General features: G+C 53.4%; 1 protein-coding gene across 2 annotated transcripts in view; it reads left to right on the forward strand.

The window, feature by feature from the left end:
* The window catches only part of PKD1 (polycystin 1, transient receptor potential channel interacting), a 92,824-nt gene that overhangs the window by 48,842 nt on the left and 18,112 nt on the right, over positions 1 to 25,870 (forward strand). The window contains exons 10-26 of one of the 2 annotated variants that reach the window (XM_086759312.1): positions 832 to 1,109; positions 1,558 to 2,307; positions 3,165 to 3,296; positions 4,925 to 5,100; positions 5,514 to 5,647; positions 6,213 to 9,835; positions 10,834 to 10,980; positions 13,305 to 13,448; positions 14,694 to 14,973; positions 16,452 to 16,668; positions 17,198 to 17,348; positions 18,347 to 18,499; positions 20,748 to 20,892; positions 21,727 to 22,329; positions 22,831 to 22,987; positions 24,351 to 24,603; positions 25,232 to 25,427. In XM_086759312.1, coding sequence (XP_086615438.1) covers positions 832 to 1,109; positions 1,558 to 2,307; positions 3,165 to 3,296; positions 4,925 to 5,100; positions 5,514 to 5,647; positions 6,213 to 9,835; positions 10,834 to 10,980; positions 13,305 to 13,448; positions 14,694 to 14,973; positions 16,452 to 16,668; positions 17,198 to 17,348; positions 18,347 to 18,499; positions 20,748 to 20,892; positions 21,727 to 22,329; positions 22,831 to 22,987; positions 24,351 to 24,603; positions 25,232 to 25,427 — 7,539 coding nt within the window. The remainder of the gene's footprint in view (positions 1 to 831; positions 1,110 to 1,557; positions 2,308 to 3,164; positions 3,297 to 4,924; positions 5,101 to 5,513; positions 5,648 to 6,212; positions 9,836 to 10,833; positions 10,981 to 13,304; positions 13,449 to 14,693; positions 14,974 to 16,451; positions 16,669 to 17,197; positions 17,349 to 18,346; positions 18,500 to 20,747; positions 20,893 to 21,726; positions 22,330 to 22,830; positions 22,988 to 24,350; positions 24,604 to 25,231; positions 25,428 to 25,870) is intronic. The other variant, XM_086759313.1, reaches the window with a different exon arrangement.

Consider the following 25,870-nt stretch of genomic DNA (forward strand, 5'->3'; position numbering starts at 1 on the left):
TCTTCAAAGCAGAAGCTTAGAAGCCTTTAAGGCTCAGAAATTTCATTTTATTTTCTGAGGAGACTAAAGTGGGAAATCTACAGGTATGGCTGGACAGCCTGAGGTTGCCTTGGAGAGGTGGTTGTCCTGGAGAGATGGATAGAGGGAGAAACCTGTCCAAATGCATAAAGGAAACCTAAGTGTAAGGAGCGTATGTAGAAGTGAATTACTGTTCTGAGCTGTACTTTTATACTTTGGGAAGACATGACAGTGAAATGGGAGCGGGTTCTGGTCCATCTGGCCCCACAAGTTAACAAGGAAGAAGTTTTCCTGAGCCTGTTTCTTCCTGATGGATGAGATAATCTAATAAGCCTTTTATTCCTTGTACAACAGCTCACAATACAATAGTCACAGTTTTGGCAACAAACAATTTTGCAGCAGAATGTTTGCTGTAGCTGTAGGGTTGGCTGGTTACAAAAGGATATTTTTGACACTGAAAAGCTGATCCTTTGGAAAGGACATGGAATGTTAACTTAAGAGAAGTTGCTTAATGTGTTTTCAGTGTCAAAGCCAGCTGTGCTTTTGCTTGGACTCGCTTTCACTTGAGCATAGATCTCTTTCAGACTGCAAACTGGTGCGTTCTCACTGGAAAAGAGACTTTGTTTTTAATTGTATCTGTGCTTTTGTGAAATTTTCCTTTAGAACAGGACACTTGACTTACATAGTCCCAGAATGCGTTGTAGTCACAGTTTTACTAAGAGTGGAGAAAAATGGTGAATTTGGGGTGGAGAAGCGCACTAGAAGTGTTACTTGTAGAATGGTCATTTTTGCTTTCTCTTTCACTTCTTCCAGACTACCAGGAGGGAGAAAATGCCACAGAACCATTCCACACTCCTCAGGATGATGGGAACGGGACTCTACTTGAATGTCCTCCTGGTTTCCAGTGGTGCCCTTTGACTAACTTGTGCTTGTCACTGAACAACTGCTGCAACGCGACCGAGTGTGCCAACAGTTCTCTTGCCAGCAGCCCTACCCATGTTTCCCTTCAGCGCAACGAAAGCCAGCTCAGCTATGAACTCATCAAGGAATTCCTGTTTACAATACCAGCCGGCCCTTCTTCCCAGTACCTGGTCAGTGTTTCTTAGCTGTTTTCTCCTAGTGCTTTGAGTAAATGGAGAGTTGTTCCCAATTTGCAGATGGAGATACTGAAGTCTAGTCCGATGAAGTGTCATACATACCACCACTTTCTCTTTTCCCTGCTCTCAGCTCTGGGCTCCCTGCCGTAACCTCTTGCAGTAGCACAGCTGGTCAAAAGGCTGTGAGGATTTCCGGGGCTGTTCCCAATGCACTGAGGTGTTGGAGATAGTGCATAAAGCTGACTTACATGCTAGTGCACTTGATTCAAAGTGGCCAAGGAGAGCAGAGTGGTGCGATGTCTCCCCATGCTGTGTTGGCATCTGCGGCTCTCCTGTTGGTTTCCACTTGGCGGTAAATCCAACTGTCTTGCCCAGGCAAAATTTGGGTGCTGAGTGCTCTTACTTTTGGATTAGTGCCTCAAATTATCTCCTCCCTCTGCAGGTCACATTCAGAAAAGAAAATCTTTTTGTGAATGTTGAGGACATCTTTAGTATCCAGCACAATGCAGGCTCGGGCTTACTCCTCCAGTGCCAGCCCAGTACCACATCCCCTTACAGAACCAACGTCTTAAGCACGAACTCTTCAGAGTGGGCACTTGGCCTGTCCAACGGCTCCATCGGTGCCGCCTGGATCAACAGCACTGTTTGCTCTCTCCGTGTTCGCTACGCCGAGGAGCAGCTGGTCCCGGTGATCAGCCCTAACAACGCAGGGCTGGAGCATCCGGGTCGCTACACGGTCAGAGCCAGTGTGGACAACGGGTTTTTCACTGCCAATCTTTCCTGCAGTTTCTGGGTGACTTCCTGGGTGTCAGGCCTGCGTGTCATCCACCCCGCTCCTCAAGGCGGCAAGGTCTACCTGCCATCCAACCACACCACTCTGGTTGTGAAGCTTTCCTCAGGGGTGAACGCGACAGCTCGCTGGCTGGAGGACAACCACACCTTCCCCTTTGAGGGGTCCTGCCCTACGGCTGTGGCACCGCTGACGGCAGACTGTGCCAGGGAGACCAACGACACCTGGTTTGCTGTGGTCAGCCTGAGCGGCCTCGGGGAGGGGATGAGCACCCATGTGCTGGTTGCGGAGAACGCAGTGAGCTCCCAGAACATCACCATCACAGTGAAAGTGGAGGAGCCCATCCGCGGGCTGCGGGCCACTCCTGACCCTGAGAGCAGAGTCCTGCTGAACACACGAGTGGTGAGTGGTCACTGCGCTTTTAATTAATTGGTAGCATTTTTAGCCTTTACCTGCTAATGGTGTGGGTGTGGCTCACAAGGAGGGCTGGGGCTTGGCTCCACACCGGCCAAGTGTCGCACTGCTTGCTGCTAAGCGCCAGCTCCCAGGCCGTGCAGACAGCGCTGCTGCGGACACAGGCATGTGGCAGAAAGCACTGGTGCTCTCCAGCAGGAAGGCAGCTCTGCTGTACGTCCACTTCAGTTCCCTCAGAGGTAAGGCAGCACCTCCTGCCAGGGGGATACTGGCTTTTCAGTTCTACAGAAAACAGGAGGTATTATGAAGACTAGTATTTATCTTCTTTAGACTTGTCCAGGTAGTTATTCCTTTAGGTGTTTAGATTTGCTCTACTAAACCCTTACATCAGCTGGCTGAAGCTATACAAATGTTTCTTCCATCCATCAAAGTCTTGGAGTTACTCTGGTGTTTGCAGTCTTTCCCCCGCCTTCCTGGCTGCCGTGGTCTGCTGAGGAGGCACTGCAGGAGCAAGGAGGGAGCCTGCCCTGTCCAGTGCAGGTCAATCGTTTTAGCCTTTGGGTCAGGCACCATCAATGGATGAAGTTCAGAGGCTCAGCTTACAGGTGTAGCTAAAGGTGCGGTAGAAGATACCAGAAGGTCTTTTAGCCAGTAAGGAGACCTAATCACAAGAGCAGAGCACTGGGGCGTGGGCGTACGCAGTATGGATTCTCCTCCCAGCTCTGCTCTTGATTTGTACCTCCCAGTCTGGCTCCGCTCCCTCTCCAGTTCAGCTGGAGATCTCCTGGAAGGTGCTCTGCGTGCTTTTCTCTTGCACTAGTTTGAAATGTCCTCGTGCCTTTCAGAGCTACGTCCCTGTGATGGAAGCTGGGTCAGATGTGACTTTCCGATGGACAGTAGATGATAAGCCATCTTTCACTTTTTACAATGTTGTCTTCAACGTTATCTACCAAAGCCCAGCTGTGTACAAGCTTTCGGTAAGCCAAGGCCTTTCCCATGATCCCATTTTGATCCCAGGTTTCCATTTCATCCTACAAACTAAGCAGGAAAAGCAGCAGGGAGAGGAGAAGGCAGAGTTGAGTTGAGTTGAGTTGAGGGGGTTTTCACTGTGCTCCTAACAACCTCACCTGCTGTTCTTCACTGAGCTGCTCTTGCAAATGCAAATAGTAAGTTTCTTCCTGTTCTTCCATTACAGCTGACTTCTGCCTTCCTTGTCTTTGCTTTCTCCTCTTTTCTCCATGTTCCTCTTCCTGTTCATGGAGTGTCTGTCCTTACTCCTCCCCAGCAGGAACGAGGCAGGGAGCCCTGCTGCAGGGTGCCGGCCACTGCTTTGGCAGACGGGAGATGTGGAGTCAGAACCAGGCAGAGGCAGGATGCAAATGTAAGACTTTCATAGGCAGGACCGAGCTTCTGCCACAAGCTCTTCTGGTCTCTTTCTACTGGTGCAGACTGGAACAGTGGGTTTTGTCATGACCCCAAAGGAAGGACAGAGCAGAGACTCTAGGCAGAAGGAGGAATCTCTTGTGAAACAGGGGATTGTCTCTGGCCAGAACGTCTTTCTGTATCATGCCTTGTACTGCCACGCAGAGCCCTGGTCTGGCTCCAAGCTGCTTGGTCTGTTTGCGTGGTGACTGCTGGCTTCCTGGAGACACCAGCCCTAGCTCTGAGGGCATGTGAGCGCTAATATGCTTGGAGCAGCACTGTGTGAGTAACACTGATTTGCTGGGAGAAGCACTATGCTGAGGAGCCTGGCCTGCTTTTACTTACAGCATTGATAAGGTGACGTTAGTCTGGGGTCCGCTGGGTTCAGTGTAACAGATCCACAGAAGCCACTTCTTTTATTTGTTGGGCTGGGAGGTCTCTGTTCAACGGGGTTTGAAGGATCCCTTCCGTGAGCAGCTCAGCCCTCCTGCAGTGAAGACGTGACAAGACGCTTTGTTGTTAGGTGCCGTGTCAGTGTTACATGCCTAGATAATCTTGAGGACCCTGCTCAAGACTTCTGTCTTGTCTCTTTGTTCTCTTGCCCATCCATTCTCCCTTTCCGTCCTCTGCCCATCTTTGCTCTCTCTCTGTACCCACTATACCCAGGGTGCTGGAGCTGCACTTGCTGTGCCTGGTTTTGAGTCTCCCATCCTCACTCTCTGTGCTTGGAGCCACTCATCTGCCGCTGTCCTAAGGAGACTGGGTGGCTCTTGCCCCCTTGGTGGCAGCAAGTGCCTGGGCTTGGCAGCTGCAGACAGTGTGCGGGACACGTGGGAGCAGGCAAAAGGGTAACTGGCCGGTTCAGAGGCAGAGGAGTCTCAGGATGAGAAGCTCTTTTCCTTGCAGTAGAACTAGTCCTTCACTGGACTGACTGTAGTGGTGGTGATGTGGTGGTTCCAGCAAGAGGTGGCTTCCCCAGGTGGGTGACCTTCCAGTCTGTGCTGCTTTCTCGTGCCGTTCAGGCTATTGCCCCTGCCTCCCTGTCCCACGGGCTGCTCTTCTCTGACCGAACCTGCTCGCCTGCCTGGTGGGGCCTCTTCAGTTCAGTGAAGCCCCACTCTCAGGAGAGGGCAGCACGGCAAGGGGATCCCAAATGCGTTCTTTGTCCCGTTGTCCTTCCCAGCTCACTGCCTCCAACCACGTCAGTAACTTTACGGTTAATTACAATGTCACGGTGGAGATGAGGAATAAGATGAAGAACCTGACTGTGTTGGGTGTCCTGCCGGTCCTCCCTCAGAACAGCACCATGGAGCTGACAGCGAGAGTTCAGGTCGATTCAGCTGTGGATGCTCTGTTCCTGTGAGTCCCTTGCGAGTTGCCCAAACTCAAGATCTTTCTGTGCATAGCTTACTGGTCTTGCCTGCACTATTTCTCTTCCCAGGGCCAGCTGATGTCAAATGACCCATTTCTCAGCTGCTGTCTAGTTAATTTGAAATCCCTGCCAGGCTGGAATACTTTTTCTTTTAAAGGATTGCAATGTTCCTTTAATATTGGGCTCCTCTTCTCTTCACCAGTGCTGTACTCCTCTCACTGTGGCAGTTCTGCAGCACTGGGCACAGCTACTTCTTTCATTCTCGGCGTTATGCTTCCTATGGATCTTCTGGAAACCCAACCCTGACCCTGAAAGCCAGCCCTAGGCTGGACCAGGGTTCCTCTAGGATTTCCATGATTCTCTTGTTGTGTGGTGTAACGTGGTTTGCATGTTTCTCCAGGTGGGATTTTGGAGATGGTGTCCAAGAGACATACCTGTTTAAACCTCCCTACAACAAGTCTTTCCTTGTTCCTGATCCCAGTGTCCATGAGGTTGTAATCGAGAACAACGTTTCGCACGTCTATCAAGACCCAGGTATGCACAGGGTTGTTCTTTGGGGAAGGAGGGGCTCAGGCATTTTTGTTGCGAGGGGGCTACAAGGCACCTTCAAAAAAAACAATGGCTTGAAAGTCATTACCTCATTCCTGGGTGAACAGCCAGAGTGACTGGAAGTCTCCAGCAGTTGCCATCCTCTGAAACTCTGTTTGTAGAAGTTTGTGCTGTGAGATGCAGGTCCACCATGCACTGTCCCTTTTTTGAGCAGTCTCAGAGATACAGATGGCAGGCGAGCTCTGTGCTGATGGGAGGCGGGGTAGGGAGCACTACTGCAGGCAGCAGGAGGGGGATCTGCAAATAAAAATAAAATCTTTGCTCTGTATCTATCAAACTGGCTTCTTGGTGTTTGGTCCTCACACGCATGACCTGGTTGTAGTTCCCGCTTGTCCTGGACCAGAAGAGGGAAGCCCAGGGTGTGCACAGTGCAGGAGCAGAGTACCTCCCTGCAGTCCCCGTCACGCTCCCGACGCTGCTGCAGCACTGAGGAAGCTGTCGCACAAGCATGTCCTCACAACTGGTCTTTTTCTGCTCTTTTTCTATGCAGGTGAATACACACTGGTGGTTCTTGTGTCAAACCAGTTTGAGAACCTCACCCACTTGACCCCAGTTCACGTCCACAGTTACCTGATTGACGTGAAAGTGGAAGCAGAGGAGGATGTTTTAGTTGTGAGCCGTCCAGTCACCTTCAGGGCCGACCCTCTGCCGTCTCCTTATGGTGTCGTGTACACCTGGGACTTTGGGGATGGGTCCTCGCTGTTCACAGGGAGCCAGCCTACCGTGACGTACAGCTACCCCAGGAGAGGGGTGTACAACGTCACCGTGACGGCCAACAATACCGTAAGCAGTGTGGAGGCAGTTGAGTGCTACCAAGTGTTTGAAGAGATCACTGGGCTCCGTGTTTCCGCAGATGAGGCAGCAGAGCTGGGAGCGTCTGTGACCCTCAATGCCTCAGTGCAGACGGGGGACAGCATCACCTGGATATTTGATATGGGGGACGGGACGGTGCTGAGGAGTCAGGTGCCGGTGGTGGAACACATCTACATAAAGGACATCAACTGCACGGTGAACGTGACGGCTGTGAATGCTGTGAACTCGGTCTCCCAAGCTGTGCCTGTTCGGATCTTTGTCCTGGAAGTACTCAAAATAGAGCCCACTTCTTGCATCCTTGAGCACCCGGATGTGCAGCTCACTGCGTATGTGACGGGGGATCCTGGTGAATACATCTTTGATTGGACTTTTGGAGACGGCTCGTCCAACGTCACCATCAGCGGGGACCCTGTGGTGATGCACAACTTCACCCGCAGTGGGACGTTCCCCCTCTCCTTGACCCTCTCAAGCAGGTTCAACAAGGCTCACTATTTCACCAGCGTCTGCGTGGAGCCGGAGATCGTCAATGTCACCCTTCTCCCTTCCAAGCAGTTCGTGAGGCTTGGTGAAGAGAGCAGCTTCCAGGTCAGTGCCGTGCCTCTCTACCAGTACCGCTACCGCTGGGATTTCGGGAACAACGAGTCCACCAGATCGAGTGGCACTGAAGTGACCTACACCTACAAGAACACAGGGGTCTTCCTGGTCACGGTGACAGTCTCCAACAATGTCTCTTTCAACAATGACACGGCGTTCGTGGAAGTCCAGGAGCCAGTTGGGGTAGCAAAGATTGAATATAACGGGACAGATGTTCTGGAGCTGAACCAGATCTACCTGTTCTCTGCCAGCATGAACGGAACCAAAGTGAGTTACTGCTGGGACTTTGGAGATGGCACTACCCAGCCTGGGCAAATCGCTGCGCACTCCTACAACAGCACGGGCCACTACAGTATTAGTGTGATGGGCCGGAATGACGTGAGCTTTAACGAGACCGTCATCGACGTCACAGTGAAACGCCGGCTCCACGGGCTTACCATCAATGCCAGCAGGACAGTGGTGCCGTTAAACGGTTCAGTGAGTTTTGTAGCCACGCTTCTAGCTGGCAGTGCCATCCGCTACTCGTGGATCCTTTGTGACCGGTGCACTCCCATCCAAGGCTCCTCCACAATCTCCTACACCTTCCGCTCTGTGGGCACATTCAATGTCATTGTGACAGCGGAGAACAAGATCAGCTCGTTGCAGGACAGCATTTACGTCTACGTGCTGGAGCAGATTGAAGGCCTGCAGGTGGCTGGCGGTGACCTGGTGGAGGACGTCTATTTCCCAACTAACAAAACACTCCATCTGCAGGCGGTGGTGAGAGAGGGGACAAACATCTCTTACAGCTGGGTGGTCCAAAGGGGCGGCAGTGCTGTGCAGACCTTCACTGGGAAAACCATCTCCTTGAGCGTCCTAGAAGCTGGAAACTACACTGTCTATCTGAAAGCCACTAACATGCTGGGGAGCGCGACTGCTAACAGGACGCTGGAGTTCATGGAAAGCGTTGGGCTTCTGAAGCCTTATGCCTTCCCCAACCCAGCTGCTGTTAATGCCTCTGTTAACATAAGTACCACCATAACCAGCGGCACCGGCATCACCTATGTTTGGTACCTAGAGGATGGCTTCTCTCCTGTTACCTCCGAACCCTTTATTATACACTCCTTCCAAAGCCCTGGAGTAACAGAGGTCACCGTTGGAGCAGAAAACAAGCTAGGTTCAACCAATGCAACAATTTATATCTGCGCAGAGGAGGTCATAGAGGGGCTGAGCATAGGGACTGCGGAGCTGGACTGTAGGTATGTCTCCTCAGGCTCCACGGTGGTCTTTGAGGGGGAGCTGCAGAGAGGGACTGAAGTGACATGGCTTTGGGAGGTGCCAAACGGCACATTGACCGGCCAGTCCGTGGCAGTCACGTTCCCCACCGCGGGGTTTTATACAGTCTATCTGAATGCATCGAATGACGTCAGCTGGGCTCGCGCCAGCAGGAACATCTCAGTGCTGGACAGGATTCAAGGACTGGAGGTCCTTGCCAGCAAGAAGGTGGTGGAGCCAGGGGAGCAGGTCACCTTTGTGATCAGGATGTTGTCGGGTACCTCTGTGAGTTACTTGGTGAGCATCAGTGGAGACTACTCTGTGGTGCTCAATGGGTCCAAGTACACGCATGAGTTCACCAAAAGCGGTGATTATTTGGTGACCGTGACAGTGCAGAACCAAATCAGCATCGCACACGCCCAGGTGCTCATCTCTGTCCTGGAGGCCATCCGCGACGTCAGGCTCCTGAACTGCTGTGAGGAAGGCATACCCACGGGCATGGAGAAGAGCTTCAGTGCCCAGGTGGGGAGCGGCTCCCGTGTGTCATTCTCCTGGCAATTCTCCCTCTGGAAAGAGGAAGGCCGATCCGTGGTCACTGTGGCAGGAGAGAGTGTTTCGTACACTCCAGAAGCTGCTGGGCTGCTCGAGATTCACCTCATTGCCTTCAACGACTTGGGAGGTGTCAATATCACCAGAACCATCCAGGTCCAAGACCTGATAGTCCAGGTTTCCCTCACTGCCTCCAATGCCTTTGTCAACAGGACAGCACTGTTTGAAGCAGCAGTGGTGCCCAGCAGCAGAAGCGTTGAGTTCTTGTGGACCTTTGGGGATGGCTCTTCCCCTCAAACGACCAAGGTTGCAGTGGCCAACTATTCTTACCTGAGCCCTGGGGATTACCTGGTGGAGGTGAATGCCACCAATCTCATCAGCTTCTTCGTAGCCCACCTCACTGTCACTGTCAAAGTCCTGGAGTGTGAGGAGCCAGAGGTGGAGTTAGCCTTGCCCCCTCAAGTAGTCATGAAGCGGTCCCAGAGGAACTACCTGGAGGCACAGATCGACCTCCGAGGATGCTTCAAGTACCAGACGGAGCACCTCTGGGAGATCTACCGAGCACCCAGCTGCTTGAACCTGGATGACTCCAGCAGGATCCGTCTGCCGAATGTTGATGTGAACAGGCCCCAGCTAGTGATACCGAAGCTTGCCCTGGAAGTTGGGAACTATTGCTTCATCTTCATTGTCTCCTTTGGAGACACCCCGCTGTCCAAAAGCATCTTTGCCAATGTAACTGTGATACCAAGTAAGCTGGTCCCAATCATCGACGGGGGGTCGTACCGTGTGTGGTCCAACACTCAGGACTTAATCTTGGATGGGGGGAAGTCCTATGACCCGAACTTGGATGACGGCGAACAGACTCCATTGTTATACGATTGGTCTTGTACGTCCTCCTCCAAGGTAAGAGCGGTTCTGCACAGCCAGAGAGGGTGGCAGTTTGGGAGCTCCAGCTGCGTGTCAGCTCCACTACAAATGTGTCTGGGTTGAAGTGGTGTTGGGGGGAGCTTCTGTGGGCATCTTTAACAAGGCTGCTCCGGAAGGAGGGTTGCAGAGGCTTCCCAAGGGATGAGGGTACCAGAACTGCTGTGAAGAGCTGTGCGGCGCAGCCCGGTGCAGCGTGCTGGCCCTGGGCAGGGCAGAGGCGTTGGCGCTGGGAGCTGAGGCGTTCGCATTGCTGCTTCCTTGGAGCTTGGCCTCTGGTTCACATTTCAGTGCAGCTGCTTCCCCAGCCGGAAGGAATTACAGCGCTGCTGGGCGCGGGCCGGGGGTGAGGGCTCTGGTCCTGCTCCCGTTAACGGTTAATTTCTGATTTGGGCAGGGGACGAGGTTAGGTTTGAAGGAGTCAAGCGACCACACGTCACTGTCACTGTGGTCACAAGCAGGTCACTGTCCTCACACCCTGAAATGGTCCAACCCTACAGGGACAGAAGGGTGAGGGAGAGCTGCCCCTCAGATCCGTATGGGATGTCCACCTCAGGAGCATCTTTTGATCAAATGTGGGATTCTTTTGCTTGTAAAAAGTCGTGGTTTTCTATCTTCACTTCAAAACAGAATGATGTGGAATGTGTGCCTGTGTGGATTAGACTTTTGAGTTTAATGTGAGCTTTTTGTGGTGGTTGGCAATGTTTATAAGCTATTTAATGAAGAATTAATTGCTATAAAATACTGTGAAGCTCAGATGAAATACAGCAGTATTTGAGTGCTGCTTACTAACCCGAAGAGCAGGATAGTGTGCGTTATTGTCCACACACCGCCCCGTTCTCCCACCCCCGCGGTGGCATTGCACAGCCCGATCGGTAACGGGGGCTCTGTGTGGACCTGAGTGTTTTGGCTGTGGACTAACCCGACGTGCACCCATACCAAGGAGGGTTTGAAAGTTCTTTTCTCCTTGCAAGCAGAGCTCGGCTGCAGGGTGCTCTCTGAATTTCAGTGCCAAGGAAGGAATTGTCACAATTTCCAAAGCTGTATTAGAAGCAGATGTGGAGTACACGTTCGACCTCACCGTCCGGAAGGAGGGCATGAGTCCCGAGGCGACAAATCAAACTGTACGTACCGCCGCCCGCTGTCGCTTTCTGTCCTTTGTGCCTGTTGTTGGAGACAGCCGAGCTGCAAGTCCCTGGCCCTTTTCGTAAGGAAGTTTCTAGAGGAGAGGGCTGCTGGCTCAGGACCGTGCCCAGCCGTGGGTGACTCCCCAGGCTGCGTCCCCTGGCCCCGTCCCAGCGCTGGTGCCGGTTCAGCTGGGTTGTGGGAGCTGCCGCTACCCGCCCGCACCAGCCAGCGCGGGGAAGCGGGGGAAGCAGATGTTTAGGGCATCGCTGGGGCTCCAGAACCAGACTCATCCAGGTCACTGGTGGATCAGACACTGCTATTTCTGTGATATATCCATCTTATCCTGCCTTGGGCAGCAGTCTTTGCTTGTCCTGCCAAGTTCTTTCGGTTTCTTTCCTCCTTTAGCCTTCGCGTTAGTCTCTTTCTGCGCAGAGGCTGGGTGAGGGACCCAGCCCTGGACAGTACTGGCCGCCGTTCCTGGGACTGAGAGCCTGTGACCGCAGATCTGCTGCAGGACAGCGGAGGAGCCCGTAGCCGGTGGCTCTTCCACCGCCGGGTGCAGTCCCAGGCTCTTCACGTGTCACAGCACCAGGCTCTTCCCTGATTTTTGCCCAGAGACAGTTTCCTAAGGGCTGGTACTTAATTTTACTGTCAACAGTTCCTCTCTTCTCTATTTCTGAATTTTTTTGAGGGAGGATTTTAAGTGCATGTTGTTTATGTCAAATTAAGCCTAATGCTGAACGCATCTGCAGCCCGACGGCCGTTATGGTTTATGTCAGCAGCATTCATCGCGGTGCATTTGGCAATTGGAGATACAGTTAGTCTGAAAGTGGAAACTCTTACTGCCTGGGTTTTAAACCAAAGCTGGAGGATAAAAAGAAAAAAAGTTAAATTGATAGTCTTTCAAGGACATTCCGTACTATCTGGTTTCCATGCCTGAGCGCAAAACAATGATTCCAGTGTCGCAGGAAATTTGCAAATACTGTAGGAATGAACGAAGCTTCAACGCGCTCCGGCTTACTGCTGCGGAATATTTATCCGCTTTTAGAAGTCTGCCACATTAAACAAGGCCTTCATTACTGTCTGTCTTTGAATTCGGAATGTGCGTTATGCCAGGGCAGAGGGCTCTGCTGATCGCCGGACAGCCGCGTTTCCTCGGGGATTAAAGGAATTTAGACAAAGTACGGGGGTCAGAGCTCCATAGCTGTTGTGTCTGAGCCACCGGTGCTTCTAAAGCTCTGCTCTGAGTGCTGTGCCGCGGAGCAGTGGCAGGCGTCTTGAGATGTGAGCTAGAGTCTGGAGTAACGCGCTGCTCCCTGGGAAAGGTGCTTCTTCCAGGCTGCAGAGCAAAAAGCATGTGATGCACGGCGAGAGCTGTGTGTCCTGGCTGTTTTTGTCGTCATTCCTGTCTCTCAGGGACGTGGCTAGTGTCAGAAATGTGATGTTCTGCACAGGCAGTGCACTCGAGAGTCCTGAAACGTGGCGCGCGGTTCTACCCCAGGCTCCGTAGATTGGAGCAGGGACGGGCGGACTGCGGGACCGTGCCCTGGCTGTGCGCAGGGAAGCGCGTCCTCAGTAAACGCAGGCGCCGTGGCTCGCCCTGAGCGCCCGGTTACCCTGGTCTGTAACCGCTTCCTGTTCAGCAGTCTCTGAGTGGAGGACAGGGACACGCGCCTGTGTCCGCGGCAGATCTGCTGTGACCCCGCAGTGTCGGGTGCTCCGCAGCGGCAGGAGGGGCCAAGAGTTTGGCCCACAGAAAACAAAGAGGCGCTGCGGTCGCTTCCCGGGGCAGGTGCTCACCAGATGTTTGGTCTGTGCTGTCGTGGAGGCTTCCCTCCTCCCAGTTAGACTGCTCCTCTTCTCCAGACTCTGACATGGATCCCGTTTTTGTAGGGCTAACGGCTGTCCTGAGGTGGTCGGTGCAGCAAAGCGCTCCAGTTAGCGTCATCTCCACCTGACAGCCCAAGCGGGACGTGCTGGGAATTCAGCACAGCGTGCCAGAGGGACGTTTTGGAAGTGATTTAAGTTGTTAAAAACTGGAAATAAAGTAAATCCAGAATTACCTAGACTGGCCAGCTTGGCATTGGGTGGCTCTTGAAATTCAGTGGCAGAAGAACTCGCCCTGGCCAGTGTGAGAAAAGTGATGTAGCTTAAGTCTGGCCTGAAATCCTTTGGAAATCTCTTTCTGCTGACCCCGTAGCACAGATGAGGCTGGTGCAGAGCAGTTCCTCCTTGCAGAACCAGGTGCTGGGATGTGTACTTACCTGGTAGATGTCTGTTTTTGTCTCAGGTCTTCTGATGGAGCCTCTTCCTTCCCCAGGTGTTCATCAAGAGGGGGGGAGTCCCCATTGTGTCCCTGGAGTGCGTTTCCTGCAAGGCTCAGTCTGTCTATGAAGTTAGCAAGAGCTCCTATGTCTACCTGGAGGGGACCTGCCAGAACTGTCACAATGACTCCAAGCTTGGGGTAAAGTCATCGGCGACGCTGGTCTTGGCTTCACCTTTGGTGGACAACAGGGAGAAGGGGAGAGTCGGAGAGGACAGGGTGGAAAGAGCTATGGGAGAAATAAAGCCCTGGACCTAAACTGCTGTAGAGACAAGAGGGAAAACAGTCTCTGACCGTGAGTGCGGTGGCAGGCTGGGGCTGGCTGAGGGGATGAAGGCTGGCTGATGCTGGTCTCCTCATCACAGCCCCTGGGACTGGCTGCAGGACTGCCTTGTAGAGTCAGAAGTTTAAAACAGGCCCTGCACTGAGCTTGCCTGGGGTGGCCTGGGGCTTCTGCGTGCTGTGCCGTGTCTCAGCAGAATGGAGGAGGCTCGGAGAGCCTGTGGAGCAGGTTCCCCGTGTCCTGTAAACACTGGACCCCTGTGAGATGTCCAGAGCTCTCCCTTGCCCTGGGTTGTGCCCAGAGGCCGCGGGACACGTGGCCTGTCCCTCCTTCATCAGTATCTCAGCCTACGCAGGGGCAGGTCCTTGCTGGGCCATTTTCAAGCCAAGCCCACGACCAGCCTGCTCTTTTCCCACAAAAGCCACTTACTTTACCGTAAGGTCTGTAAAGTGTTTTCTTCTCCCTGCTGACTGGCGTTTGCCCATTATTCCGGTGGCTCCAGCAGAGGTTGTTCAGTCCCTTCTGATCCCCCAAGCCCCTCGAGCTCTCCTCCAATTACAAATTCCCCTGCGCAGCATCTCTGCAGCCTGTTGGACGGAGCAGGTCTCAGAGGTGGAAGTCCTGTTGTGAGAGCCAGTCTGCGTTGCTCCCAGCGTGTGCTCACATGGCATTTGCTGGCTGGCTGTCCCCCCGTTCCTCTTGTTATCGCAGTTGTACGTTTGGGCTATTAACAGTAACCATCCAGGACATGTCCGGCTTGAAGCGTATAAAACATGGTATCCCGTGGAGACTCTGCCAGGACTTAATTTATTTCCTGTGTTTTGTATTCTGTATTATGAAATATTCTGTCGGAGGATGATGTAATCCCAGAGGCTGAAGTAGATCTCACAGTGGAAATATTCCCACCAGACATTTTGGAAGGGTTCCAGTTCTTGTTGCCGTAGCACACAAGACTAAAGCTGAATTATCAACTGCAAATTTGGCAGGCGCTCCCACCAGAAATCTGTTACTTTTTATAAAAGACTCAATCCGAAAACATTTTAAGGACATAACTTCAGATTTAAACAAAACCTCTCCTGTCTTTCCCTCCTTCATCTCTGCAGAGATGGGCGGCACACAGCTTTAAAAACAAGTCTCTCATCCTGGACAAAAAAACCACCTCCACTGGCGACACGGGCATGAACCTGGTGCTGAGGCAAGGGGCGCTGAGGGACGGGGAGGGGTACACCTTCACCCTCCACATCACCGACCTCACGACGGGGGAGGAAGGCTTCGCCTCCATCGACCTGCTCCCAAACCAGCCGCCCGTGGGAGGATCCTGCCGGCTGTCTCCCAAAGGACCGCTCCGGGCGCTGATGGCAAAGGTGCACTTCGAGTGTGCAGGTGAGAGCGTACAGCCACGGTGCTGGGCCCTTCCCAGCGCTCCCTGCTCCCGTGGGCAAAGGTTTGCGTGCCCAGTGTGTTACCAGCTCCCTTCTTCCCACAGATGTTTTCTTTATCCCGACCTCCTACCCCAGGACGCTGTTGGCCAGGGCTGGGTTCAGAAGTGGGTCTTTTTATTTCTGATCCCCAAAGTTTGGACCATGAGTAGCTTTGTGCGCCCAGATTATGGAGCTCTAAAACTCACGGTAGCAGGCAGGCACTTTTTAAAATCCGAATTAATGTAGCCAAGTGGAGATAGCTAGACCAGGACAGTACTTGCAGAGGAAATTGGTATTTCTGTGCAGGAAAAAGAAGACAGGTACCCAAAACTGAGTCACACAATATGAGAAGAGCCAAAAGACAGAGTGCTGTGGCCTCCTCAGCCATGTGGGCTGGATGTTCCCATCAGCAGTTGCCTCCGCAACCAGCTGCAGAGACAGCAACACGGAGTCTAGCTGTGGAGAAGCGGCCTGGCTGGCGTCCTGTAGCCTTGAGCCAAGGACTAAGTGCCTCTGAAAACCAGATTTCCCCAAATGGTTGGTGTTAGAGATTAACGCTGTCTGCGCACAGATGCTGGGAAGCCACGCTGCAGAGGAGATGATGGATTCTGCTGGTGCTGGGGGGGCTGGTCACCAAAGCCTAGCTTAGGCTGGGGGAGAAGCAGGAGTGTATTTGGTGTGATGTGGTTGTAACTTTGGTGTGTTTTGAGCTACCCGAATAATTATGAAATCCATGGCTCTTTGGAGCGGTGGGGATTTTAGCTCTTAGCAATTGTTTTCAACCTGAAGTGAACCACAGACCCACTGGACAGCATCCAGTGCTGCGAGCCATGGCAGGGCCAGCACCTTGGCCGGTGCTCACGGTGAATTCCCAACTGCCTGGCTCCCACAGGGCTCCCCGTAACTTCTGGGAGCTCCAGGGAAACCTTTGTGCAGGTTTTATCCTTGACTCAGTCCTTCCTGAGATGTTGAACCGCCTGAGGGCTGCGCTGAGCCTCTGCTTAACATCAGGCTTTGCAGGGCTTGTGCAAAAGCTGTGGCCTTGGGTCAGTGCTATTCCCAGCCCTAGGAGACTTATTCCTGATTTTATTTTGCTCATGAACTCTTCACAAATCCCTTTAAACGTTCCAGGACTCAAACACCTGGCCACAAACCACTAAACATCAGAAAAATTCAGAAGGTCAGAGCTTTACAAGACACAAGGTGTCCTCATCGTGGGGACAGCCCGTTCCTCTGCCAGAGGGACGGGGTGACCCGTGCTGGGACAGCGGCGAGGGCAGGTGCTGTGCTGGAGGGCTGAGCAGGGTGGGACACAGCAGGGGAGGGAGGGGGCACACCAGGCAGCGTCAGCTCTGACAGACGGGCTGGCCTTCGGGATGGCGGCTGCAGCCCCGCCGTGCCCTCGTCCCGTCAGAGCCCCTGTTTGGGTTTGTTTTGCAGGCTGGCGAGACACGGAGGACGCGGAGGGCCCGCTGGTGTACATCCTCCTGGTGTCACGCCGCAGGGACGGGCACTACCACGAGTTCTGCGTGTACAAGGGCAGCCGTGCCGAGCACAGCGCCTTCCTGCCCCCGGGCTTTCACGAGAGCGGCTTCATGGTGTCCGTGTCAGTCCTCGTTCAGGACCAGCTGGGAGCCACCGTGGTGGCCATCAACCGGTAAGACCCCTGGCAGTGCCAGTGTCCAGCCTGGGCTCCTGGGTCACGCTCTTATGGCTCCACGGCTGGGTCCCTGTCCTGAAGGGCTCAGCGGATCCTGGGTGAAACATTTGCCTCCCGGGCTGGAGCGCATGGTCCTGCAGTGCCTGCAGAGGAGGATCTGTGTCCCGGCTGTTCCTCAGGCCCCAGGGAGTGGTGCCAAAAGCAGTGCAGCTCCTCCCAGCGCACCGACCCTGTATTTGAGTGCTCCTTCTGTTCCACCAAACTAAAGCTGAGTTTTCTGCTCTGGGTTCCATGCACCCGTGTGTGTCCTCCATCTTCAGCTTCACAGAGCTGGACCAGTGAGGAACCAGGCTTCAGGTCCATGTTCCTACCTACAGCTGGTGCAAACTGGGCACCAGGGCAGACATCGGCAATGCTGTCATCACTTAACTACCGGCTTCCCCCCTCATCTTCCTGCCCAGCTAAAGGGCAGGTTCTGTCCCGTTTGGTAGCCTCACTTAACCCTGACGCCTCTTTCCCTCGGCAGCTCCATGGAGATTGGCTTACCCGAGGGGTTCCCCAGCCTCTCCCACTGGCTCTACAATCAAACTGACACCGTGCTCCAGGGCTTAGTGAAACAAGGGGACCCCCAACAGGTCATTGAGTACTCTCTGGCCCTCATCACCATCTTAAATGAGGTAAAGCAGCCCTCTCTGCCCAAGAGGGGCCTCCAGAAGGCCTTGCAATTGCCTCTGGTGTTCTTTGGCCAGGTTTCGTGGGGTAGGGAAGTGACTAATGCACAGTTTTTTGTGTAAATCAGTGCATGTGCATGCTGGGAGCTGGGCTGGAGCTATTTTCATGTGTCAAAAAGAGTAACAAGCTCCAGACACACAATGACCATGGAAAGCAGAGAGGCTGCAAAATAAAACAGAGGTCGCAGAGAAGACAGTGGCTTGGGTGCCTTCCGCACAGCTTACGTTTTTGCCCTCGTATTCAGATAGATTTTTTTTTTTTTCCTTCTCTTCACTGCCAACCTCAAGTCTAAACAGTGAATTTAGAAGCAGAAATCTTAGCCCAGATTCCCCCAACTCATTCATGCTTCCCCTGAGCCAGCCACCCCTCTCATCTCAGCAGGGCTGGAAGCTCCCGTAGCCGCTCCCGTGGTGCTCCAGGAGCTGAGGAGAGCTCCTTGTTCTGGCTGCTGAGCTGTGCAGCTAGAAAGATCTGCCTGTGTACAAGGCTCTTAATCCACGGTGCAGGGGCATCATCCTCCTGCCAGCATTCACTTTCACAGCTCCCTAAAGTAGGGCCCAGTGCCTCTGCGTGCATCTCTACAGGCAGGGAAGGAATTTCAGGCTGTACTCGTGCTTTCCTCCCCAGTAACAGCCTCCTGTGTGCCTGGAAGCCAGGCAGGGGCGATCCCCCTGAGCACAGGCACTGCTGAGCTGGATGAAGACTGCACACCAGTGTACTACTCAGCTGTCAAGAGCAAGGCTGTTAAGATAATTGCTTGGAGAGCACAAGTGAAATTGAGGAAGTTCCACTGCAAACCCAGCTCATTAGGTCACCCTCTGGGGAAAAGCACAGGCAGGCAGATACAGAGCGCGGGGAAGAGGTGACTTCAGTACAGCTCATCGTCCTCTGAAGTGAAGCAACCTGATAAGCTTTCTCTCTCTACCTGATTTTATTCCCCCAGTACGAGCAGTCCGTGCTTCTGGAATCTGAGACTGGGAATGAGTTTGAACTCCGGACCTGGACTCGCAACAATATCACAGAAACGCTGAACTCGCTGAAGGTGAACACGGTGGATGACATCCAGCAGATCTCAGCTGCCTTGGCACAGTGCACGGTAGGTTCCCCATCACCACCGCCTGCTCTTCCAGGTGCAGCTTAGATGCTCTTTGGTTCTTGTCCTGCTTCCCTGTCTCTCTCTCCCGCACACGTACCACGCAGGGAGGATGGTCACTTACTGACACCGTTAGGGTTTCTGTGGTGATGTCCTCAGTGTTGTCAGCTCTGCTCCTTGCCATGCCATTGATCTAGCAGGCGTGGATGAGACGATGTGTTCACGTGCTGGGAGACAGCACCTAAGAACTCTGCGCTTCCTCTCTGGTACCAGCCCTGGTGTGGCAGCTTGCTGGCAAGTAGGTTCCTTCACTTGCAGATGGAGACTAGGAGAGGCCTCAGCAGACTGGAGAAGCACTGGAATAAATTGCTGGGGGATTTGCAGACTCTCTGAGGACAGGCTGGACTCCCATCAGGAGTAGCACACAGTGAGACCTGCCGTGAGCCAGGGGGCAGCGGCCAGCACTGACGTTCCTTCCAGCCCTGTTTCTGCCGTACGGGATCAGAAACGCTGCTCTGCTTCGCTGCTGACTGGCAGCGCTGTGTCCCCGGCCAGCTCACAGTTTCGGTTCCCCGGTGCTGGGGCTGCTGCCTGGTGGATTTAGGAGTGGCTTTCTGTGTTTTGTCAGATGGGCAAAGGGAAGAGAGCCCAGTTATATAATGTGCTTGGGGTTTGGTGGTCAGCCAGCCTGCTCTGGCGCGCCCTTCTCCCTGCCCTCCCAAATCTTTGCGTTTGGGTCTGGAGTCAGGTACCCTGGTCTTGGCTGCGCATCGCCTCCCCTGCCAGGTCAGCAGCGTTGCTGAGCAGGAACAGGCTAGCAGTGAAATGATGGAAAAACAACTGCATCCCACCCAGAGTCCCTGTTCTGCTCCTTTCTCTGCTTCAGATCTATAAACCTCAAAAATTGCTTCTTCCTGTTCATCTTTGTTCCGGGATTTGGGGTTCGGCACATCCTATTCCGATGCTGCGTTGCTTTGTTTCCGTCTCTCCCACATGCTCTTGCCTTGCGACTTGATCTCGCTGTGGAAGCTTAAGTCTAGAAATAGAATTTTTGTTCCACGGGAAAAGCTGACATTCCAGGATTAGTTTGTGCTCTGGATTGGAATGGAAAGCTTAGAAAAACAGTGATCTAGAATTTCCCCAGTGCTTGAGACTAGCACGGAGTTCATGTGTTTCCTTTCCTGTAGAAGAGTCAATCGATGCTGATAGTTTTTTGATTTTACCTACAGGGGAGAGGAAGAATCAGAATGGATTTCTCCTGGAGGGAAAAAAGAATTCCAGTCTTTTTAGTTGATTCTCCTTCCTAAGCAGGAGCTCCTTGGGTGGTTCCTCCCCATAACTCTTTTTCTTCCCCTCCTTGATACCTGGCTGTGCCTTGTGGACTCCAGTTTGTGTAGTATGTCCTTGCCTTTCATCGTTTACAAATAAAAGCAGAAAAGGGGGAATTCTAGACCTGCAGATGCTGTTTTGATTCTTCACTGAAACATATGGTGAATCACGTCTGAATCCTATGATGATTAAAAGAAATGAGATGAATAAGAGCTAGGAGCGGGTTGTGGTAACAGCTTCCATGTGTTGCCTCGGTCCCTCCCATCCAGCCCGCGAGAGCGCGGGGAGCTCCAGGCCATGGCTAGAACATTCTGTTTCTTGGACACATCTGGGAGCAGAGGGAGGGACATCCATCATGCCTGAGTGACAGGATCACTCCCCCAGCTTTCAGGAGTATTTGGACACTGAAATGGATTCAGGAAGGGCTGAGTCTTGCTTCCATTGAAGCTAGTGGAGTGGATGCAGGGATCCTACCCAGCTCCTTCTGGCTGGTTCCTGTAGGAGTACTGCGTGGCCCCAGAGGGGTGTTCATGAGATGCAACAGCAGAAGACATGCTTGGTCCTTACAAGTGAACTCCAGGGAACTTGAATATGCTGCCCTTTATTGCTCTTCCCAACCCTAATGCATCCTCCGTCAGGCTCCTGGCGTGCCTGCCTCTACGCTGGCAGACTGTAACGTGAGGGGAGGTGGATGGCAGAGTCCTGGGGACACCGACAGCTTCTCAGCGTCTCAGTGTGAGCGGAGCAGCTGTGGTCTCTGCAGCCACCTCCCTGGGGCTGGAAGGAGCAGGGGTGACTTTCAGAGTGCGAATGGTGTCTGAACAAATGTGCTCAGGTCTCTGCAGGCCTGAGCCAGCTGAACTTGCCCACAGCTGCCTTCGTCTTTCCCTGGGGATGCAACAGACTGTGTTTCCCTTTGCAGGTGGTGAGCAAGGAACTGGTTTGCAAGTCGTGCCTGACAAGGACCCTGAACAAGCTGGAGACCATGATGACCATTCTGCAAGGGGAAATGACACAGGGCACTGTGACACCAACTGGCATCGCCGACAACATCCTCAACATCACAGGTCAGTTTTGTTCCTGCAGGAGCGGGTGACGTTTGACCGGGTGCGGCTGAGGGTGCGGGATCCCTGCGCAGGGTGCTGGGCAGAAGCAGACTGAAGGAAGCTTTGCAGGCTTTCTCCTGTACCATTGTGGGTCTGGCCTTTTCAAGCTGTTGGGAAAACTGCATCTAACGTTTGGAGTGTGGCACCCCAGTACTTTCTTCTCCGTGCACTTCTCCCAGGGTTGTCCTGGCTTCGGCAGCTGTCTCTGCAGACATTTAAATATGGCAGTTGTTAATAAACTCACTAATACTGCAAGAAATTGACTTTTTAGTAAATGATGAGTAACAGCTATGGCTTCCAGATGCTTGCCTTCCTGGTTGCCATCTGAGGAAGGTGCCAGATTTCCCGGGGGCACGCGTGAGCACTGTGTGGAAATTCCCACCTCGTTACCCTGGGAGGTAGACACCTTCATTGCACTCCTTGTTACGTGTTTCTGAGTGCTCTGCGCTTTATAGCGCAAAAACCTAGCAAGATGTGTTTGCTTTATCCATTCTTTCCCTGTCTCCCAATCTGCCATTCTAGTCACTTCACAGGAAGAAAGTAAACCCCATTGTGATTAAGTATTCACCACCAGACTTCATAGATTAGCCCAGGAATTGCTGACAGCTCTGTTTTTAGCTATGGGCTACTGAGCACTTCCAGTGCGGAAGGTCGTGTGCGCAGTGTAGAGTTACAGGGAGAAGACAGGAAAGACTTGTCTGATCGTTTTGGAAGGTGTCGGATGTTGTCTAGACTGCAGCAGTTATCTAGGCTACTTACCACTTCCGCTTTGCACCTTTATTTCTCTCCTGGCAGGTGACCTCATTCACCTTGTCAATACAGTTTCACAAGAATCCAAGCCCCAGGAGCTGCTCGCCGATTCCCACAATTTGCTGCTAGCTCCCAAAGCCTACAACCTGTCTTCCAGCCTGATGCGCATCCTCATGAAGTCTCGAGTGCTGAATGAAGAGCCCCTCGAGCTGGTGGGAGGAGAGATTAAGGCCACAGGCAAGCGGTCTGATCCCTTTAACTTGCTTTGCTACGAAAACACACCGAACTGCCAGTTCTCCATCCCCCAGGCGTTCAACACCACCCTTTCCAACCTGACGGATGTCATTCAAGTCATGTTCCAGGTGGACTCCAACCCTTTCCCTTTTGGCTACATCAGCAACTACACCGTGTCCACGAAGGTTGCCTCCATGGAGTTTCAGACACACAACGGGGTGCAGATCCCCATCGGGAGCCTGGACTCGGAGAAAGCCATCACCGTAATGGTGTCAAACAACACAGATGCTGACAATCTCTCTGCTGGCACCGAAACCATCGAGCCAAGAACGTCTGTGAACCTGATTGTGACTATGGAGAGCAACAACAGAGAAGCAGGGCTGCACTTCCAGCTCACTTACAGAGTCCTGAACGGTAGCGCAGACACATCCTAGTCTTTATGCTCTTTGCTATTTCTTCCCGTGGGGGAGGAGGCTGGGTGTTGCAGCAAAGGAGAGCTGTGTCAAGGGATAACTGGTGTGGGAGGGGATGTCAGGTGCAGCCAGCAACTTTCATGCTGCATGCTTGAGGTGCCGGCTGTCACAGACGTTATCCAGTCCCCAGTATAATCCTGGCTTGTGCGTTCTGGCACTCAGGAGCCTTTTGCTTTTTGCAGCCCTTCTGTTGAGCCATATTAGCACTGGCAGGAGTTTGTCCTGTCTCCCTCTTGGTCAGGTACAATGGTGTCCAGAGGTCACCAGGCTCAGGGATCCTCTGAACTGCAGACTGAGAGAATGCAATCTTGAAAGCATCTCTCCTGACTTTCTGCATTCCTGATACTCCTCAACATCCAGTGCTCTGCTGGCAGCAGGCTTGGAGTCGCTCTCTCCCAGGTGTTCATAAAGTCCTTTGTTTTTTCTCCCCCTGCCCACACAGATCACTACATTGCCAGCGAGCCTGAGCCCTTCATCATGGCTTACCTCCATCACGAGCCAGAGCCCAATGAGCACAACTGCAGTGCCTCTAAGAAAATTGGCCTGGATGCTCTGTCTGGAAGCGACCACAAGCTCTACACCTTCTTCACCTCACCCAGGTAAGAGAAGCCTCCCTTGTAATCCCTGTCACCCCCAGGCTGTCCCAGGGATGTAAGCGAGGGATGCTCAGGGCCTTGCCATGGCTTTGCCAGGCTGCTTTGCAAGGCTGGTGCTGTTGTGGCTGTCCACAGTGCTCCTCTGTCCTTGGAGGAGGCAGCTCTCCTGGGCATTCCTACAGCTCAGCATGGGCACCTCTGCTACCCTGGCACTCCCTCCTCTCCAGACGTCTGCTGCTGGTGCAGAAGCAGCTCAGTGCTCTGTGATTTGCCTTTATGATCCAAGTGAGGGAGGGTTCACCTTCTTAGAGCTGTAAGTCACGCTCCCTGTGAACATCGTGACCTTCAGGCAGGACCTCTCCTGGAGATGAGTCCTTTTCTCTGCTCCCTTCTCTAACGGCTGCTGTAGACTCTTTGCTCTTGCTTGTCCGGACTTTGATCCTCTGTGCACAGCCGATCCCAGAACTGCCCATCTTTACCGGGACTTTTTTCCCCAGAGGACTCACGCTGACCTTTGCAGGTTCAGGGCTCGCTTCACGCAGCTCGTGAAACCGTTTCCTGGAGCGCAGCACCGCACATGTCAGCCCGGTTCCTGAACTGCAGTGCAGCCTTCACAAAAGCATCTCTGCCCTCAGAGCTGATCTTCCCAACGTGTGACTGGAGGAGAGCGCGCGTTCCCTCAAGCGCTCCCGTCCCCCTGCTTGCCCGCTGCTTGGAGCGTGCCGGCGCTCGTTACGCGCTGCTGTTGTGCTGTCGAGTTTTGCAGCAGAGCTCTCTGCTTTTTGTCAGAGCAGTCATTCCTGTAACTTCAGTTACTGCCTTGCTGCCTTGCCCGGGAGCATGTGTGTCCGTGCCTCGTGCCATTCCCAGTTCCTAGGCATTATCTGGGAAGAAAAGGCAGCTTGGAAATAGGTGGGGCGAGAGCGGAGCCACTGTTGTGTAAGTTGACACAGCATCCATGGCTTTTGGTAGCAGGGCGCTCACAGAAAACTGGTTTTCCTCCTAACGAGAAAATCCACTCCCAGCCAAGAATAACAGGGTTGCTGTGGAAGTGTTGTGTGGGTGAGTGGCACGCAGGGAAGGGAGGGTGGGAGAGCTGCGTGCAGAGAAGAGGATGTGCAACACAGCGCTCCAGGTGCTGAAATAACACAACGATAAAGAATGAAGGTGCTCTGTGGAACCCCAGAGTTTCTGCACAGCTGAAGGGCGGTGTAAATTACACCACCTTCACTGGGCTTTTCCTCCTCCTTGTGTGCTTTCCTGTCCCTGCAGCAGAGTGCTTTCCCTGGGCACGTGTCCGTCAGAACGGGGTCCGTGTCCCTTCAGCCAGAGGGTTAATGATGTCTCCTTGTTGTCTCCCTCTCAGAACTGACGACACCATCCAGAAATACTACTTCAACATCACGAACCATTTCAGCTGGTCCCCGGTGGAGGTGACTCTGGGGCTGTACACCTCCCTCTGCCAGTACTTCAGCGAGCAGGAGAAACGGTGGAAGACAGAAGGCATCATCCCGCTGGAGGAGACCAGGCCGGACCAGGCTGTGTGCTTAACCCAGCACCTCACCGCCTTTGGGGCCAGCCTGTTTGTACCCCCAAACTCCGTCCAGTTCATCTTCCCTGTGAGTAAAACACCGCGGAGCCTGGGACAGATTGTTGTCAGCTCGAGGGAAGCCTGGGGCTGCCGTTGGCCTCCTGTTCAGGCTGGGTCGCAGCAGACCTGTGCCCAGCTGGCAAACCAGCGCGAGCACCTGAGCCTTCGGGAGCTGCGAGGGGCACACCTCGCAGAGGGGCTGCGGCCTCTGATCGCGCGTCCTGGCTGCTGCTGCTGAAAGGAGACCTTTGCAGATGGCTTTGTTCTCTATTCTGGACACCTCGCAGCGTGTTCCCCTCTTAGCGAGATGCCAAACGCTCCTCCCAGCTGTCACCCAGCACTGTTTTATCCCAGGGAGCTTGCACCTGCCAGCTGCTCCCCCCCTCCCAGGGCCGTCCACGCCCTTCCTGGCTGTCGGCGTGACGCAAGTGGGAGCAGGGAGCTCTCGGCAGCTGCTGCAGCAGCTTCAGCCGGCTGCTGCGGTCGCTCCGCAGGGCCCTGAGCACGCAGTCTGTGCAGGGACAGGTCTCTGTTCGCATGTGGTATCGTGTGTGAATGGTGATTACAGCCGGGAAGGAGGCAGCGTGACTCCTGGGGAACGGAGCGGCTCCTCCTGGGGAAGGAGAGTGCCTTGCAACGTACGTCTTTTCTTTTAGACTCCAGGTCCAGGTCTCAACTACATCGTTCTGCTGACGTGTGCCGTCTGCTTTGTGACCTACTCTGTGGCTGCGCTGATCGTGCACAAGCTGGACATGATTGACATCAACCGAGTGGCGGTGATTCCCTTCTGCGGGAAGAACGGGATGTACAAATACGAGATCCTGGTGAAAACTGGCTGGGGCAGAGGATCAGGTTAGCCCATAGTCTACTGCTGTGCTTGATTCCTAGGGTGACATCTGCGTAGTTCCCCAAGATCTCACCACCTCAGCACGTCATGCACTAAATGTTCCCCTGCAGAGCCCAGGGCTGAGCTGGTGTTTGGACCAGCACTGAGCAGTCACATCAGGGCTTCCCACAGCGTTCACAGGGTGTTTTGGGTTGGTTTTGGTGGGTTGGTTTTTTTTTGTTTTTTTTTTTTTTCAATGATGAGGCAGGTCAAGAGCTGTGGAGAAGAGCATGATAGCATGCTGCCCCACCTGTTTTTCTTGGGGTGGGACAAGCAACTACTGCTGGAAGGCACCACCCATATAGAAATACTCCACCCTGCTTTCCCTGATTGGGCTGTGGTTGCAGGAACAGCCAAGAGGCAGTGACTGCTCCTCACTTTTGACCCTCTCCTGTAGAAGCATCCAGGC

This window comes from Chlamydotis macqueenii, chromosome 15, assembly GCF_036417535.1.
Source record: "Chlamydotis macqueenii isolate bChlMac1 chromosome 15, bChlMac1.mat, whole genome shotgun sequence".
NCBI lineage: Eukaryota > Metazoa > Chordata > Aves > Otidiformes > Otididae > Chlamydotis > Chlamydotis macqueenii.